Source organism: Tachysurus vachellii, chromosome 14, assembly GCF_030014155.1.
Source record: "Tachysurus vachellii isolate PV-2020 chromosome 14, HZAU_Pvac_v1, whole genome shotgun sequence".
NCBI classification, from domain to species: domain Eukaryota; kingdom Metazoa; phylum Chordata; class Actinopteri; order Siluriformes; family Bagridae; genus Tachysurus; species Tachysurus vachellii.
This window is the reverse complement of record NC_083473.1, coordinates 15,910,221-15,929,459: the sequence shown is the minus strand read 5'-3', so window position 1 is coordinate 15,929,459 and position 19,239 is coordinate 15,910,221. Positions and strand designations below refer to the sequence as shown.

The window sequence follows — 19,239 nt, the reverse complement described above, 5'->3', positions numbered from 1 at the left end:
ACAAGAGCCTGGACTTTCTATGCTCATCTCAATGATCCATCGACAGGAGCCTTTGACTGAAATGAGGATTGATTTTCAGGACTTTACAAGATACCGGCAAGATACATCCTTTAAAAGGATCAGTTATCTGAATGGGTGGAGGTACGCACAATTGCAGCTTGAAGCCAGAGATGTCAGCAATGAGAAAGTGAGAAAGTATATACATTTCTCTCCATGATCAAGTGGAAGAGCTCCAATTTGTTAGTGCTACTGTATCAAATTGCTTGCTGTAACCTACACCACGTCCCATGGATTAGGATTTTATGCTAGAGTCTCAGGCTGAAGGACACAAAGAAAGGAAAGATGGGCAAGAAGGAAAAAGGGTCAGAATGAAGTAAGAATTTTATCAAAAGGACTGCGCATTCATGAGTTCTTTAAGAGGGTTCAAAGTAGGGAACATACTTTGATCATGTAATGCCTATGATTAGTATGAAAGCTGAGGATGACTGATCCCTGATAAACATGAACCACTGCAACCAACACACATCCATTCTAAGCACCCATTCAGACTTCCACATATAATGTGTCGTGTCTCCAACATCCAGAACCTTCAGAGGCATCAGTCTATTTCCCAAGTGCTGTTTCAAACAGGATGTGGAACAGAACAACTCCGCTTACTACCTCAGTGAATTATCTTATTACAGCATGGTGTAAATTGTGTTGTTTGAAATAGATCACAACGATTTGCCAACTATAATTTTGATTCATTAATGAACAACATGGCATGCTTTTCTAAGTAGTTATAATTAACATTGCAGAACATCATTGAGACAATTTAGGTCATGTTATCATTTACAGCACAACGCAAAAACAGTCAGTCCTTCAAACAAGGAACTCAATCATTTAAAAACCACATCTTGCCATTTTCCTGGGAAACTGAAATTTATCTCAAACGATCCCATTCTGGAAAATGTCACAAAGCACCATGACGATTACAAACACCTGAGATTCCTGACTCAGAGCTCCAAACATAAAGACCTGGGGAAAAAAACTTCACCAAATCAAATATGTTTTTCTTCACGTTTTTAATTAGATTATTATTATTAAGAGTAAGATTATGTGCAGTTGTCAGATCATACACAAAGACTTGAATGACTGTTGCTATAGAAATGATAAGGTATTAGAATGAATAATATAAAGCCCATCAAACCCTAGCTGTACTCTTATACAAAATGAACCCACACCATCTGTTCAATCAACTGTACACACGGTGTTAAATCCACGATTAATAATATTACTGATGGTTTGATGATTATGAAAGGACAATGAAGGACCGACATTGTTAATAGAAGGTGGAAACATTATTTAAATATATTGTAAGCCTGCAAACAATTACAGCATTTTTCACAGGACAAATCAGTGCTCTCTCTTTCTCTATATACAATGTGTGTGTGTGTGTGTGTGTGTGTGTGTGTGTGAGATGCCTGAGCTGCTACACCACTCAGAAGCATATTGATTATGGATGCTGATTTGAAGCACATAAAAAAAAAGTGCCGTTTTCTGAATCCTGTCTAAAAACAAGAAAGTGTCTACATGTTAAAAAAAGAAAAAGATAAATAAATAAATAAATCAGATCAAGATAAATTTAGCTGTACTTTATATTCTAGATAAAATGATGCATAACACCACAACAATGTTAAAATCTCATCAGAAGGTTTTCAGTACTGTTCTACAACAGCACAGACATTGTTGACAGCTGAACTTGAAATGATTGAAATCCTTTATAGTGATGTAACATGTTTTGTCAGTAACATGTTTTGTTCCAATTTATTACAAATTTGTTTATGGATTTCTCTTCAGATGACAAAGCAGAAATGTAAATGGTCGAATAAAGATGATGCTTTATATTTAAATTCCCTTTACTAACATTCTATAACACATGAGATAAATTGCTGAATGACGTTAACATTAATGTTCATCAGTGAGCATCTATGTGCAGAATCAACAGGTTTAAAACGTTTGCAGTTGTTAGCATTCAAAACTCACTACTGTGGCTGAGAAACATGCTAAAGAGTAGAACCAGAGTTCAGTAAGTTATCAGCATTCACAGACAAGTTGAGTTAATTTTTGCTAATTTATGCAATATTCAACAACGCAGGTGTATTTAATTCAAATTTAAACAAACACTAATTAATACATATACTACATACACAAACAAATATACAGATAGGCATTACTGTGCATTTATGTGACTATTAGAGCCTGTGTGTAGTTTGGGGTATTTTATGCTTGTATAAATGAAAGATTTATAACTGCTAGCTATAGAGCATTCAGAGACACTGCTGAGAACTTTCCCTTAACCTCAGCCTGAGCTTAAGGGCACAAACAACAACGTAACCTTAATACTGCATTTTGGGGACTCACCTGTGCCTTTGGTGGGAAAAGGCTGTTTGAAGAAGGTCACCACACCATAAACGTTCACTATCCTGCTGGGCTTCAGTTCACTTAATGGAACATACGTGTACCTGGACTGAATGTAGAGAAAAGCGTTAGAGGAATAGCGACGTGCATGAATAATAAACACAAGCACAGGAGCTTACTGTCAGCGTCTCCTGAATGCAATCTTGTAGCACCGGGGTGGAAAAAACTTTCCCAGTCAAACAGTAGCTGTGAAAAGTTTGAACACACCTACACAAAGAAGGCTTTTCTTTACTTTTGACTATTTTTCCTGTGTTGAGATAATCTGGAATACATCTAAACTATGAAAAGAATTATGCAGTGACCAAAGTCGAAGTCTTAATAACAGCTTGGCCCACTGCTGGCGCTCTGTCAAGACTCTTTATGAGGGGACCAGCTGGGATAGTTTCCCAACAGACTTGCTGATGTGCCCACATATGCTCAGCACTCACTGGCTGCTCTTACTAAGCTAGGAACAAATTAACTATTTGCTGGGGGCATTTCTATGAACACAAATTGGAAAGGTGCCATATAAATAAAGATCATTCATCATATTGAAGATTCTTCGTCTTCTTCTTCTTAATATTATTATGACTTGATATTAAGATATCAAGTCTTCATACAGTATTTGTTGAGTTTGAAGGATATGCCTTAGGTATAGGTCATATCTCTCCCTGATTATGAAAAACATATTTGACACATTCATGTCTTTTCAAACTTTAGACTGGTACCACCAGCGATGTGAAGGGAATTTGTACCACAGTTCAAACACACATTAATGTTCTGGAAAATACCACATTAACATAATGGAGTAGGCTCTCAAATAGGCCAGGCAAAAATCATGCAAGTGGAAGCTTTTTGCAAAATGCTAAAACGTTTCTATTATTTAAACAAGAACGAAACCAGCCGGTAGCTTGGCAAGGACTAGAAATGGCTGTGTTGCCTTAAAGAAGAGCACTGAGCTTGAAATCGGTTGCAATGCCTCCAGCTACAGCAGATGATTACAGTTGTCATTTAAATGGAAACAGTTTACAAAGATAATTTATGGATTTTGAGTTCTACTTGTAATGAGAGTGATCCCATCCATAAACACAAATAAAAGCACTCCTTCGAAATGTAACTTTGCAGACAATTGTGGTGATATATTTTATCTGCAACAATTGCTACTCAACAAATATCCAGTTGAGAAGCAGCATTACCTAGATTTTATATAAATTGCTCCATTTATACCACAGAAACTTCACCAAAACGGTTAGAAAGGATGTGACTGGGATTAGTCAGCCGCCTAATATAAAACTGCAATCTGTTTGATATAAAAGAAATAACGGCACACACGGGGAAGCGGCTGCCGTCTCAGACTAGCTGCTCTTTACATATAATCAGCTTGTTCCTTGCCAAGAAATGTTTTTTTTAAAAAAAAAAGGCAGAATGGAATAAGCACACTTTTAAACATATTAGCCATATTTCTTCTTCAAAATGTAGTATCAGACTTACTGCTGCATTTATGACGATATGCAAGCAAAAACAGTACCTCTGAGCTGACAACCGCAGGCCCGGCGGAGACAAAAGATGAGTACACCTGCGAAATACACCGCATGAACTCAATCGTATGCAAATACAACAAACCACAGAGGCAACGTTTTATCTTCTTTTGGTTAAAAACAAACCAAGTTACTCAAAGATTGTGGAGTTCAAACAGAAACGCATGCCATTGTTAGGCTCAGATACTCACATGCACACAGGCATCAATGCTCCTCATCTCCAAAAGACATGGATGCAGCCTGTCAGTCTGTTCAGTGGGTGACTTGCTGATGGTGAAGCCAGACAATAAAACAATGTCCTAGAGCAATATCAAGTGGGACAGAGAAAAGATCATCAAAAACAGCACAATGCCAGTACATTGATCTTAAGCTTGGGGATGGGAATGAGCTCATTGAATGAGTTGTGTCTGGATTTGTAGACTTCAGTGAAGCAGGGGCCTTCAAATCTTATTTATAAAAAGCTGGAGTGACTGCAGACTTTCATTCCAGTCAAACAGGAGAACCAGCTAATTATTGTTTGATGACCAAGGTCAAGAGATTATACACAGCTATTATACGAAACAAAAACTTTCATTTGCTCCAACAACTTGTAGCTGTTTAAAGTCCCTCTGAAACAGTTTTTTGCTGTGATTTGATTCTTTCGTTCTCGAACATCGATTCAGTGATGAAGAGTGAGGACGTGCTGTACTGCTTGAGTGACTTACACAACAGCATTAGTTATATGCCACGCCCACAAATCTAAACAGACCCGTCAACAGCTTAACCAATTAGCTGAATACGGAGAACAGCAAAAAGATTAACAATAGCCTTTTATTCTTTATTACAGATGGAGAACCTTGACAGCGTATAAAGATGGAATCGTATTCTTATTCAGCCCTGAAAAACTGCAGATACACTGTCGTTATAGGTGTCTGGAACACTAAGGTACAAGGACACCAAGAGCTAAAACACCAATTTTGATTTGAGTGGCATTTTAAACTTAACATGCTTCACAATGGTGCGATGAACCTTGATGTTACTATAGCTCACACTATTCATTCTTAGCACCTGCTGCACTTCACTCGTTGGTCTGGAGAACATGGATCACAGAAGTTTTTTTTTTTTTTTTTTTAGAAAAGCACATAAACGTGGAAACAATCATGAAATTGAGTGCAGCAGCCCAAAGACATTTAGCACAACATGCCGTCACCATGCAGTTAAACAGAACCTATGACACAACCTTTCACATCTGATGTAAGGACAATCCACCAAACCTGACATTTTTGTCAGGACACAATCAGGTACTACATGATTCATTCATTTCCCTTATTTTCATAACCCTGTGTTAGTGTAACTAGTTATGTAGTCATTACATTGCTGACTTCCACTTTTTAGGCTTCTTGGCAGCACATTGGAGCTTTGACTAGCTAATGAATTTATCATTGTAGAGTCCAGAGTGTCACTTGCTTGGCTGGAAAAAGTTTAAAATATTTTCCAATTCCAATCGACAGGTTGTAATTTCAGTTCAAATCATTATCTGTTTAAAGAACCATATTAACCCATTTGGAATAATTACGATTTGTAAATGTGCCTGACAAAGTTCTCCAGTTCTCCAGCTGTACTCCAGTCTCTCTATATGGACAAACATCTGCTGTAAAACTTTTTACTTCTTCAGTGAGCTAGCGTCTTTGCCACACCCATGTACTAATCACACCTGGGCATTTATTCACTGTCTGCATCCGTTTTAATAACAGAGCAATGCGTCTCGCTCTCTAAACACAAACATATTTGAAGTGTATGCCTCCTTTCTGGAAGGAAATCCTTCTTTATGAATGCAGGAAAGCAAACTGACTAAGTGGAGCGTGCCGCCTTTATAAAAGCCGCTGCGCGTCTACTGTAATCACGTCCAGGGTTTTAGCATCAGCTCACATTACAAAAGAAGTGCTCTTTCCACAGGCTATCTGGGAGCTTAGCCCACTCCACAAACAAGAAGCCAGCGAGTCACGCTCAGCATAACACCAACAATAACAGCGAGGATAAGCCACAGTGGAGGGCTCCTGATGAAAAAGCGGCTCTTGGACTAATGAACAAAACGAGAGATAAGGCAGTCACGAGGGCTTGAAAGGATAGGAGGAAAGGATCCGGAGAGCAAAAAAAATGCGGTGCATTTCATAAAGCAAAGCAGCAAGGTTCAGAGTAAAAGACATGTCTCTCAGGGAGAATTGTTCTGTCACACAGCCAGCAGGGAGGCAATCCAAACTATGGTGATCGTGTTGTGTTTTTATTTTCAATGCAGCAAATCTGTGTTATTGTACTGCAGTGCTTTCTCCATCATATTCACACAATTATTTGCTTCAGAATACCCTTTGCTTGTGACTTGTTGGAGACAGAAGGATTTAATTACAGGCCTCGGTGAACAATGTACTGTTCAAATTCATCATAAATACTACTACTTATTTATACAAACCTTTTTAAAAACATACGAAGAGTGGAACTCCCATTGGCTAAAAGTATTAAGTATAATCGTATTACGCTCTAATACTATTCCTGCACAGCTCTTTCTTTACTAATGGTATTAAATTTAACTAAGTCGAGCTTAGGGATTGCCCCGTAAGGGGACTCATAAACATCACCATAGGTTTCTTAAAAGGTACTTTTAATATGTCAAAGCAGAGGCTTACCCCTTGTCTGACAGTCTGTGAGAAGCCCTTCGCTAGCGTACCAAAAAAGATGACATTGATTGACGTGTCTTTATCTGGGAAATAAAATGTAAAGAAAGAAAGGGAGAAAGAAAAAAGCTACATATGTTATATACACTTAAGACTTAAGAAGTTTCAATTACTACAAAGAAAGGATGAGGAGCCAATGCATTAACCACACCTTGTGTTTAGGTTAGGTGTGCACAAGAAATGTTCATGTAATGAACGGAACCACATCCTGCGTGCACCTGAAGTGCAGCGAGTGTACAGAGTGCACAAAAGAGAAGAAATGACATTAGGAAGCTAAGCTTGTAAGTGAAGAACTAATGATTGACCCTGAAGTTGTAGCAAGGAATACATTTCAGGATTCAGGACAATACAGGAATACATTTCTAAATCTATGAAATGAACAGACAGGAGGTGGGAGTCATGGTTACACATGCTGTCACATTACACATACGCCATGATAATCAGGACTGTTTTCCATCTACAAGAGGCTTAGAATTGCCTGGAGCTGATTATTTCCATTATGAAGGACATACCATGCACTTGGGACAGTAACATGTATAGCGGTTACCTTTGCACAGCCAAAAGAATTTGTTATGTTTGTAATAATAGTCAGGCTGTAAGAAGGTCTTTTTTGACCTACCTTGCTGGGAGGGGAGAAAAAAAAGATTGCTTGTCTTTGCTTGAAGTATTTTTAAGTGATTAAGTAATTCAAGCATGAAGAAGGTCAAAGTTAACATATCTCTCCTATTGACCCAAAATGGGTCATTGAGTCATTGGTGAGAATTGTAATCTCAAGCAAATGTAGATTCCCACTACATCAAGGAGCCCTGGTTTACATTCAAATCCTCAGGTCTGATGCAGCAGAACAATACAAAGGAGAAGCAGGACAAGCAGCACAGACTGCATGCTTGAGAATATTAGCATATTTCTTATAATAATCTGCGACCATGCCTCTGAGGATCAAGGAGTTCCTTGCTTTCCTCTAGCTCTGAAACGGCATTTTCTCTGTGGGATTAAATTGATTTGTGCTGTCTATCATAAACCTGGTAGTGCCTACTCTAACCTCGGAATCAAGGCCAAAGTTCCAATATAACTACTCGCTTCATGACAGCCTGCATTAAACAGCCTTATTGGGCATTTTAATCAGAAGCTCACCTTGGATAGCAGCCTTTAGCATGTGCTCTCTCTGTCTGCTAGACACTACAGGGCCCTTTTGAACCACTTCACCCTGTGAAAACAGAACAAAGACACACACGGTGCAGTCAGGCATCTATGGCTTTGCTGTTTTTCTAAGCTGATTCGTTTTACTTTAGTAAAAAAAAACAAAAAACAAAAAAAACAGGCATAACATTAAGGGTGCCAATTTGCTACCTTAACACTCCTTTGCACACAGTCAGAGGTGAGTTTGAGGTCTGATATGGAGATCCTCTGTAAGTGCTGAGGGACACTTGTGTCCAGATCAGAAGCGCATTTCACTGTGTGGATCGGCATTGCTCTTAGTACCTGTAATCAAATCAATGACAAATATGCGCATGAGCATTTTGGCACATTCAACACAGTAATGCAAAACTCAATGAAAACAAAATCACAGCTTTTCACCACTTTGACTAATTCAGCTGCACGCACACACACACACACACACGCACGAAAGTGCAGTTCATTAAATCTTCTGTATAATAGTCTTCTATATAATAATGACATATGGTCCAATGATCTAAATATGTATAATTTTAGCCTTATTTTAGCACAGTATTTGATAGAACTCTATAAACTCTATGATATAACTAGAAACTCTCACAGCATAAGTCACTGTCTAGCAGGTATCCTTTCTTGCAAACTCGGATGTTTACTTTACACACGGCGATACGATCACCTTACTGTGTTATTATTTTATTTATAGAAAAGTACAAATAGGAAACTGTGGCATATGAGAAAATGTTCCAAGCCGACAGTTGCTGTCATTATAATGGGCAATTTAATCAGCTCTCGGGATTACACTCTGCTTTACTTTCCTAGGTAAATGCACAATGTAGGTGAAATTTGAAAAGATTTCCAAAACATCCATCATTCTGTGATTGCTGTAATTTGTGATTGCAAAAGTGAATACGAATGTGAACGCCGGTTATAATGGAATCCGAGTAACATCGTTTTCTCTGTGAGACGACCTTGATAAAGGCAACTACATACTCTTTGGAAGGCTTTAGACATTGGCCTGGATACTAAGCATGCAAGGTTCTTATTTCTTTGTCATATCATTTTTAAGACCTTTTCAGAATGGCAGTGCCTTACAATATATTCAATCTGACTGGAAAACCTGCAAGGTGTCATAAATTGTCGGCTGCATTAGTTTGTCCAAAACTGTATTTCGTTGGGGATCATACCGATGCATTTATTGACCGAAGCATCCACAGAACGCACAGAAAGCAGACATATTACTCTGAGCAGAATAATAAAATACCTTGGTAGAGAGATCATTTGTACACCGCAAGCTTCTGCTATATCAGGATCACTATAATGTTTAACATGTGATATACCGTGTTGCGTTAGTGTGTGCGTTAGTGTTAGCATGTGTGCTTTTTTTTAGTAAGTACATTTTTTCCACCACCTCAACAAAACACTGGAGGAGGTGAAAAGATATCATTGCCTCTTACCTGCCAGCTTCACAGCTCTCAGAACTCACTTATATTGCCTCACGGTTGAAAGAATAACGCTGTACATTTTACACAGCACAATCAATTCCCAATTAAGTTATGAGTTAGCAATTTATTTCAGCAATATTAAAAGCACAAACATCTCACATGGTCAGAGACTACAAAACAACAACAAAAAAAAGACTTCCTTACAAGTTCCCTGTGGAGACGTTAATTCACTGCCCTGCTAAAAGCCATTTAGTCCCAGCAGTATTCTCCAGAGGTAAGTGATAATCAATATTGACTAACTGTAAATGCGATCTAGGTACAGCTTTTGTTTCCACAAACAAAAGTCTAGTTAATTGACTAGTTAAGTTGGAGTTACATCTAGCTACAAAACAATCTTCCTATCCTAAAACAGCAAGTGGAGTAAATCAAGAACAACCCCTCAACGGTCATTTTATAGATCCTGAACTGTTTTAAACAGGCCTTAGCTTCTGCACCAACAACATCAGATGACCACAGAGCTCTTCCTCTGCCCCAGGTGCTTTAAACTCTTAAGATGTGTACAGACAATCCACCAGCCACAAAGCCATCTGGGCTTAATACATGACGTCTATCAGAACCTCGATGTTATAGCTCAGGCTTAAAGTACAAATCAATAGTTTAAAGGTGCAATATTTTATTATTACACTTGTACATATAACCTAATAAATAAAACTTGTCACTGATGATGGGTTATGCCTTGATTATAGGCTTAACCCTATAATTCTAGCAGGACACAGAATAAGTGATGCTAATCTCAGGAAAGAAGTACTCTTGCTCATAATCATAAATCAGTAGAAGTTTCATTTTGTGATTATATATTATTATTATAACTAGGCTTCCAAGCACCTGAACTCTGAGCGCAATTGAAAGTGTACAATGACCTGACAGTCCTAGTCACCTAATTGGAAGGGAATCGGGCCCAGGATCAAGTGGGCTGGGGCGAGGAAAAAAAGAAGTTCTTAATGTCAGAAAACTGGGGTGTCTTCACAGATAAAAATGCAGACCCAAAAAACGCAATTTATTAACAAAACATAGCACAAAATGGAAAACAACTGGGGAAAGAAACTTGGGGAAGGAAAAGAACTCGAAACTCAAAAGACTATAAAACTAATTATAGAAACTGGGAAAAACCGAACAGAGACCATGAAGATGAAGACAACACGATGACAAGGCTACACAGCAGGGATAAATAGGGAAGACAATAAGACACATAAAAAACAGGTGTGCAGAGGCGGGAAGGAATTAACACTAGGGCAGGGCAGACACGTGAACACAAAACGTAAACAAAAACTCATGGCACAAGACGCAACTGCCGGAACCAACAGGTAAATGTCCAAGCGTTATCCTGACACTTAAACTCTTAACCTAATTTTAACTACTATTTAAAAGAAAGGATTCAAAAGTGTCGAGTTAAAGATTCTGGAAATTCTAAGCAAGACTGCTTGAAGAGACTCAAAAACAAATGTGTTTATCTGTGAAAAACAAGCCATTAGATTCTATTCCCGCACAATCTGAGAAACGAAATAACAGGTAATTACAAGGTCGGACACATTTCAACAGTTTATATAACACATCTTCCTCTGTGATGAGAGGAGCATGTTACATATTGTTAGATGAATTAACTGAAATGGTTGAGCCCATGAATATTCCTCTGCCCCTCTAGCCAGCTAGTAATTGAAGCCTTCGGAATGGAACACAAAAGGAAAGAGACCAGCTCGGAGTGAATTAGACATTATTGTTCACAATGCACAATAAAAAAAAAAAGGGAAGAAGATTCTAGACATAATGAGCGTAATGAATTCCCTATTGGACATCTTCAAGCCAAACAAAGATCAATTAGCCTAAACAACAGAGTAGATTCAAGATTTTATTACAAATGGCCTAAATAAAATAAGTGCAGTCTGGCTTGAAGAGCAGCAGAGATACAGTGTTTAAAGCTGCAGTGTGTATTCTATAACATGGGCAGGGTCCGTTTTGTTTTTTTGAACATATACATTCAGATATTCACTCAACGCTGTGCTTTGTGCAGCTCTGAAACTCACAACACGTACATTTGTTAATTACCTAAAAGACAAGCTGAACACAAAGACGAGATGAAGACAAATTGGATCAAATAACAAAATACAGAAATCGGATTATGGCATACAGCTGGAACACGGATCTGACAGTAAAAATCTGAACACCAAAAAACAGCCTTGTGTGGTTTTTTTTCACTCTCCAGTTTTAACTAGTTAGTTAAAAGTTTCCACCTGGGATGTTACGGCCATACTTTCACCTAGCTGTCTGTTTTGGTTGCTAAATAATGCACCAAGTAAAAATCATTCTCTCATTCCCAGATCATGCAGCAGCTGGTGTGGGTAGTGGAGCAGGTAGTGAGATATGAGGGCTAGGGTTATAACACAGCTATAGGTGTATCACACAACAGTGTAGCACATTACGTCTAAATCTAGCTACAAACCACCAAATGAAAAACTCTGGTTTGATAAAATGTTTTAAAAAGTCAGTTATTTTGTTATATTTAGCTGTTGAATCTACTCATCCCCTGGGCAAAGCTGAACAAAAAAAAAACTACTAACCTGCACACAAATGCTGATTCCCTAATGCTCCTGGGCTACTGCTTTGTCCAACCCTGGTACACCGTTAGTGTCATTACAATTTAGACATATAATGCACAGTAAGCAGTCTAGGACACCCTCAGACTGCTACCATCATAATTACCTTAAATGCATTTTAACAAATTAATTCATGCTGAGAGAAGCGCACAGTGCAGTTGTTCTATTTGGGCAAAGAACACAACCGAATCAATTTGCAAAAACCCAATTTTATAGCAACTTCAGCATTAGGAACCTCTCCATACAGAGACTACAAGTGCAAGGAACTGAGAAGGACATTTAGTAAAGCGGCCCATGCTGCACACTTCTCCATGGCACAAATTAAACTGACAGCTTAAAGGCTGTGTCCCAATCAGCATACTAAAGAGAGTGGCAGGTCAGTACGACAGCTGACGGTGTAGTTGTCCACCTGAGCAGTTAACTCGGAGAAGGCACTGTAACTGCTGAAAATTATAAAAGAGGAGAAAGAAGGTATACCAGAAAGTGTCTGAGAACAGTGGCAAGATAGTGTTTGCAAACAATAATGAATAATAATAATAAAAAATCAATCTCTATCCTATGACACAGTTAATCTAGATCAGACTCTCTCACCCCTCTCTGTAGGTGTCTGGCTTCGGTCTCCTTTTGCTCACCACTCGCACTGATAGCAGCAGCCAAAATTTTATGGCATTTAAATGTTTCATTAATCATAATTTTTAAACTTGACAGACTTTTTTCTGCCTAAGGTTATGGTGTGATGATATATGAGGAATAACTTGCACCAAATCAGGCCCAGATCAAAATGCTCGTTTAAAAATATTTAACGTTTCTTTCACAATTGTATTATTAAGACCATATTAAAACACATAGCTTTCCATTTTGTTTCCTCGGTTGATAAGCCCAACATTTTACCCGGCATTTTTTAATTAAATTGTACTCACCGTCCACTAGGTTAGGAACACCTGTATATTCTTGCAGTTATCAAATCAGCCAATCATGTGGCGGCAGCACAATGAAAGAATCGTGCAGATACAAGTCAAGAGCTTCAGCTGACACCAATCATCAGAAATAGGAAAAAAATAATCTCTGCGATCTCTGTGGCTTTAATTTTGGTATGAATATTTCTGCCAGATGGGCTGGTTGGAGTATTTCAGAATCTGCTGAACTCCTGGGATTTTTACACAGTCCCTGGTGATTAAACAGACGGGTGCATTCAACTTCCATCAGCTACCACCGTAGGCAGCCAAGACATCATGTCAGAGTAAGCCAACCAGGCTGATAGGAAGTGCTCTGCAGTTGCATGGAAACCATAAAAAAAGACAATATTGAGTTCTGCATTATGAAGTTTAAACCTTTCTACCTTTGTGAATTTACATGTATCATAATCACTGCAGTCTATGTTTGTCTGAATGCTAAGCTAAAAGGTCCAACTATTACAATTACAAACAGCACATAGAATCTTTATTGATGCTGGTGATTTCAGTCATGTCACATTGCAGACTACATTCCTCGTATTTCATCAAAATGACTATCTATAAAGTCGATAAAATATCTATATAAGAAGAAAAACTAAATGGATCAAATTTACACCAATATTACAAAAGAATACAGTGCACTTCTAATTAACTCTCCCTGTTTCTAAACTCCCAAATAAAGTCCTATCATAAAACATGTCAAGGCTAAAGTAAAGTATATAAAAGTGTGGCTGGAGGGAGCAAACTCCAATACAGCATCAGCACACAGACCAGACTGTGTTTGCTTCCAAGTCCACCCTGGACTCCGTGATGTTCTGCATCAGTGGTTGTGAAACTAGTCACATTCCCCAGTAAGAAGCTATGGATGTATGAAGAGGTCCACCTTATACTGAGAGCTTAAGATGCTAGTCTTTGATCCAGAGAAAGCTTAGAGCTCATTCAGGGCCAATCTGAGGAGAATCATGAAAAAGTAAAAACTTCAACTATGACCCACAAAAAATGTGTTAGGTTGCCCAAGCCCTCGCTAACTACAAACCAAACAAAAATTCTTCTTAAATCAGTTATGCCTTGCTCCTTTTGACAAAACACGCAAACACAAAACATTACATTAAAGCTGAGCCCTAATTCAGTGCCCTGCTGCTTACACTGTCTACCAGTGATGTGTGCTCCACCCTGACAGAATGAAGCAACACATGGCTGCTGGCCTGCCAGTGTTGTCGGCCAGATGCTCAGGGCCTTTATAGAGAGGTTGGCAGGGGTCTTCATGGTGGATTCCAAGCTGGCCCAAACAGTGCTCCATACCCACTCCAAAACTGCCACCATTGTGTCAGTGCCAAAAACATTTTGCTGCCAATGACGTCTGTCATTTCACCCTCATCCCCATCGTCACCAAGTGTTTTGAGATGCTGATCCTTTTACCCTTGGAAATCCTTTCGGCCCTCAACATTGTATCACTGCAGGTAAACAGAGGATGCCATCACTGTGACACCCCACTCTGCCCTGGTCCACCTGGATACTTACAACTCCTACATTAGGATGCTATTCAGTTATTAACAGTGTCAACCCATCCAAGCTGCAACCCATCCAAACTCTGTAATCAGCATCAGCACATCTCTCTGTAACTGGACCCAGGAATTTTTTTATACTAGCAGTTTTTCAGGCCTGAAATCAACACTTCCTCCATCATCAGACTAGGTTTCAACATGTCTGGTCCCTCCAAATAACCATTTCACAGAGGACAACATGGTGGTAGCCCTGATGATGATGATCAGGTGGCCTACAGGGAAGAGGTCCCACACCCTGCCTGTGCAGTGTGCTGATAAAAAAACCAGCACCCCCACCCAGAAGACCGAGTTCACTGTGGAAGAGCCACAATCACAAACCTCAATGTACATCAATGGGAACTGAACTGAGTGTGTGTCCAGCTTTAAGTTCCTTTTAAAGTCACTTCTTTCACCTCTTGCCTTATCTAGGGCCATAACATGTCCACTCTAATCAAAGAGGCACAACAGGATCCTTTCTTCCTGGGGACACTGATGAAATCTCACCTGTCTACCTGAATACTCTAAACCTCTATTGTTTCCATCAAAACCATACTGAAAAACTGGATCTCAATGGTATGGCAGCTGCTCAATGTCCAATGTCCAGCTTCCTGAAAACGTTCAATACCACCCAACATCTCATGGCTGTGAAGATACCTTCCATCAAGCACAGTCTTCACAAATGCTGCCAATGGAGAAAGAGAGGCATCAGCAAAGACATCTCTCACCCTGACCATGGATTATTCAATCTTCTCCCATCTGGGAATTGCTACCCAAGCCTCCACTGTCACAGCAGCAGACTAAGGGATAGCATCTTCCCCTCAGCTGTCAAGTCGCTGAAATGGCGCTGATCCCCCTTTCCCCAACCTGTCTTTGCACATAGACTAATATGTGGTTTGCACAGATTTTCACATTCTTCTATTTTCACCATACATTCATTTGTACTGTAGTGTCCTTTGATTTCATTCATCCGTCTCTACTTTAGTACCATTACAACTTATGTTCAGTAGTACTGTAGTGTCCTCAGATGCCATTCATCTTACTGAATTTATGCATAGTGCCTTTTCCACTGTACTGTCACCTGCACTTTACAGCATCTTTTAGATCATTACTTGCACCGTATCACTTAGTGCTACGTTAATATTTGTGCTCCTGGATAGCTGCATTTCACTGGCGTTTTCTGTACCCTGCGGTTGTTTTGTGGCTCACGTCACAGCATTTACTAAGTTGCATGTGTTTTCCCAGTTTGCATCATGTCTATGAATTTGCAGTTTGTTTCTAAAAACGACTGCATGTGTTGTCATATTGATTAAAATGTTTTATAAATTTGCACTGCTACAGGATATACCCTTCACATCATGGCAGCCAATTATTTTTGGGAGTTGTATAAAGCCTGGCTTTATTCTTAGAAATTGCTTTGGTAAATAAGTTTTTTATTCCAAGATTTTGTCATAACACCTCTGCAAACAGGATTGTTCCCTTTTTAAATATATATATATATATATATATATATATATATATATATATATATATATATATATATATATATATATATATATATATATATAAATTAATTAGCACATTATACATTATTGTGTATGCAAACAGAGGGCAAACTGTGCTGCATTATTCAGTTCATGTCATCCCAGATGAACTCTCTGATTTGAGTGCACATAATAAACAAGGCTAAAAACAGTAAAAAGCTTGAGGGAGAGAGTGCAATGCTCCAGCAGTTTTGTGGCAGAGTCACAACAGTTCATGTCAGAGGAGACTCTCTTTAGGCTGAGCAGCTCGTCTCATCACATGCCTGAATAAGCTCTGTGATATGGAGACGAGATCATGGCAGCTGTCCTGCTTATGCCCCAGCCAAAATGATTTGTTAAGGGCATGTTAAAGAGATACTGAGGTTGCAGAGATGAGTGCACCCACACTGCCCTGCTAACATTATACGCTTACCACAACGATTTATCCAGAGAGTCTGGCATGCAAATAGGTTCCAGGCGTGATTGGACTGTAAGTTATCCGCAAGCTGTTTCCTCTGACACAACACACAGGTTGGTTGCTACCAGGGATTTAACCAAATTCAAATATGTTATGCGGATTAAACCGATAATACGCTTTGAACAAATATAAATACAAATAAGACATGTACATCTTTTTTCCTCCCACAGGATCCAGAGAGACCATGAGAGAGTTGAATTGGGACTGAAATCCCATGGAGCGCAAACAAAAAAGTGAAATGAACAGGAAATTTTTACATTAATCTCTCTCTCACTCTCTTGCACACACCATCAAAGTGAGTAGGAAGCTCACATGACAAAGGAAACAACTATTTTGCATACTATTATTGGTTTACTAATGTAGCTAATGTTACTAATGTTTTACTAATGTAGCTTGACCTGTACAAACCTATACCCTGCCCTACCCTTAATTTCCTGTACAAACTGACCCAAAACTCACAAAAGAAATATGCTTTAATTTATGGAGCCTTTGCAATTCATAAAGCCCACACAGAGGACACACTATCCACAGAGCAGCACATCTCTTCTCTCATTTAATTCATTTAAATTAATATTATCTTGCACAAATGTGTAAATTAATTGTACCGGTTTTCATAGTTACTAAAAGAACATTCATGCTTTATTATTATTAAAAGAAAATCACACAGGTAATATGATGGAATACCTCACAAAGGGGTACCTCAGTTTGGCAGGCAGCCGCACCGTAAGCATGTCCCAGTTTTATAGCTGATTCTGCTTGCACATCCAGAGAACTGTTCTGAACTAAACTATTCCCTTATTTAGGGAAAATGTCGCTTTGAAAGTTAGCTCTCTAGCTTACTCTAGCACATTAGATAGAAAGCTGGTGAGAAAACTCCACAGGGTGTCTGGTTGAGACCGATCAACTTGAACTTGGGTGGTGTAGCTGAGGAAGTCTAATAAACTTCTGCAAATTACAAATACTACTGATTTTTTCAGATGTCATGTTATCCTGCTTTACTATTATCCCTTTTAGTAAAAAAAAAAAATGTAAACAAATAAAATAAGTGTTTATAAATAAAACATTTAAACAAACAAAAAACAGTGTTTATATTCATATGAATAGTTAATTAATACTAATAATCTAATCCAGCTACTGCACATCTGGGTCACTTGAAATCAATTTTTGTCGAAAAGTAATATGCAATATTCACACACACACACACACACACACACACACACACACACACACACACACACACAATGTCAACAACATTTAATATTCTACACTGATTCGAAATACTTTTTTAAATGTTAGCAAATGTGTATATTTGACCGTGTTACATAACCTAAGGTTTTCCTCATCACCTAATTTCCACTAATGTGATCAGACACCACTGTGAGGGATCTGATCTAAAACGGATCACAAGTTTTTGGGTTTTGGAGTGAACACTGAAACAAAGTAAAAGAAATAACGAATTTATTTTCCAAATCCCAGGAAACTTATTTAAATGATAATACATCCTATAACTGCTGTATAACTGCTACATAACTGACGGCGTTATATTCAGACCGTTAATAATTGAAAATAAACTAGCTAGCAAACCCTGTTAGCAAGCTAACGTCGGCTGAAGCTAACATAACCAAGCTAAGCTGACAGGAAAGAGTTTAGATCAGATGTCGCTCTAAATATACAGCGTTAGTTTGTCAGTTTCTTCGTAAGTCTGGGGGAAAAGAAACCCATATTCACCGGTGTTACTCACATTAGCATGTTGCACTGAAGGAAAATCTCATTCTAGAGTTTAACGTGTGCGCCAAAGGAGGAGAAAATAAAACGTCATGCGGAGGAGGCGGAACTCCTAAAGGGTACTGAACTAAATACACCAGAGGGGGCGGGGGCAGTATGTGTGGCTGACAAAATACAAAAGCCCCTTATTTATATTTTTATTTTACTTCAAATAATACATTTTGAAATAGTAAATATCAAAGTTCAAGATAATTAATCACACACACAAACATGCACAAACACACACACAAACACACACACAAAGACGCACAAACACACACAAACACACACAGACACACACGCACAAACACACACAAACACACACACACACAAACACACACACACACACGCACAAACACACACAGACACACACGCACAAACACACACAAACACACACACACACAAACACACACACACACGCACAAACACACACAAACACACACACACACACACACACACACACACACACACACACACACACACACACACACACACACACACAAACACACCTAATTTAGCCTAGTCAGTCAATGTGACATGTTTTTGCTAAATGGGAACTCTCATGTTGTTCAGTTTTTCCAAATACATCTTGGCTGGTGTTGATTTTATGCAGCTTTATTTTATAAAGAGTGACGGTAGTCCAATGCATGATGGCATGTCACGGTCCCTGTGCTAAGTATATGTGATAATCCAACATGTCTCTTTGGGCTTTGACTCGTTTCCTGGCAATAAGTGACAGAAATGAAGGTGGCAGCTTTGCTAAATCATCTCTCGCCTCTTTTTCTCACTCAGTGACCCTTTTATCGCATACAGGCAGTGACTCACTGTGTTACTGCATCACCTCTTCCATCATAACATTCAATATGCTGCTCTTTTCCCTGTCACCTTGTGTATGCCACTAGATCTCCCATAATGTGAGGTCAGTGTTATTTTTAGGTCAGACACTTTGGAATCTGTTAATAAGTAAGTGCCAATAAGTAATTAGAAGGAAATACTTCACTGCACATTAGGCATTCATTTTCAGCA

The 19,239-nt window shown here is 38.7% G+C and overlaps 1 protein-coding gene across 1 annotated transcript in view; it reads right to left on the bottom strand.

Annotated features, from left to right (window-relative positions):
• The window catches only part of pot1 (protection of telomeres 1 homolog), a 36,543-nt gene extending 18,280 nt beyond the window's left edge, over positions 1-18,263 (bottom strand). The window contains exons 1-7 of the mRNA XM_060887088.1: positions 18,191-18,263; positions 8,036-8,167; positions 7,820-7,892; positions 6,638-6,711; positions 4,169-4,276; positions 3,968-4,015; positions 2,404-2,509 (exon numbers count right to left, since the gene is read on the bottom strand). Coding sequence (XP_060743071.1) covers positions 2,404-2,509; positions 3,968-4,015; positions 4,169-4,276; positions 6,638-6,711; positions 7,820-7,892; positions 8,036-8,155 — 529 coding nt within the window. The 5' untranslated portion in view covers positions 8,156-8,167; positions 18,191-18,263. The remainder of the gene's footprint in view (positions 1-2,403; positions 2,510-3,967; positions 4,016-4,168; positions 4,277-6,637; positions 6,712-7,819; positions 7,893-8,035; positions 8,168-18,190) is intronic.
• Positions 18,264-19,239: the final 976 nt, after the last annotated feature.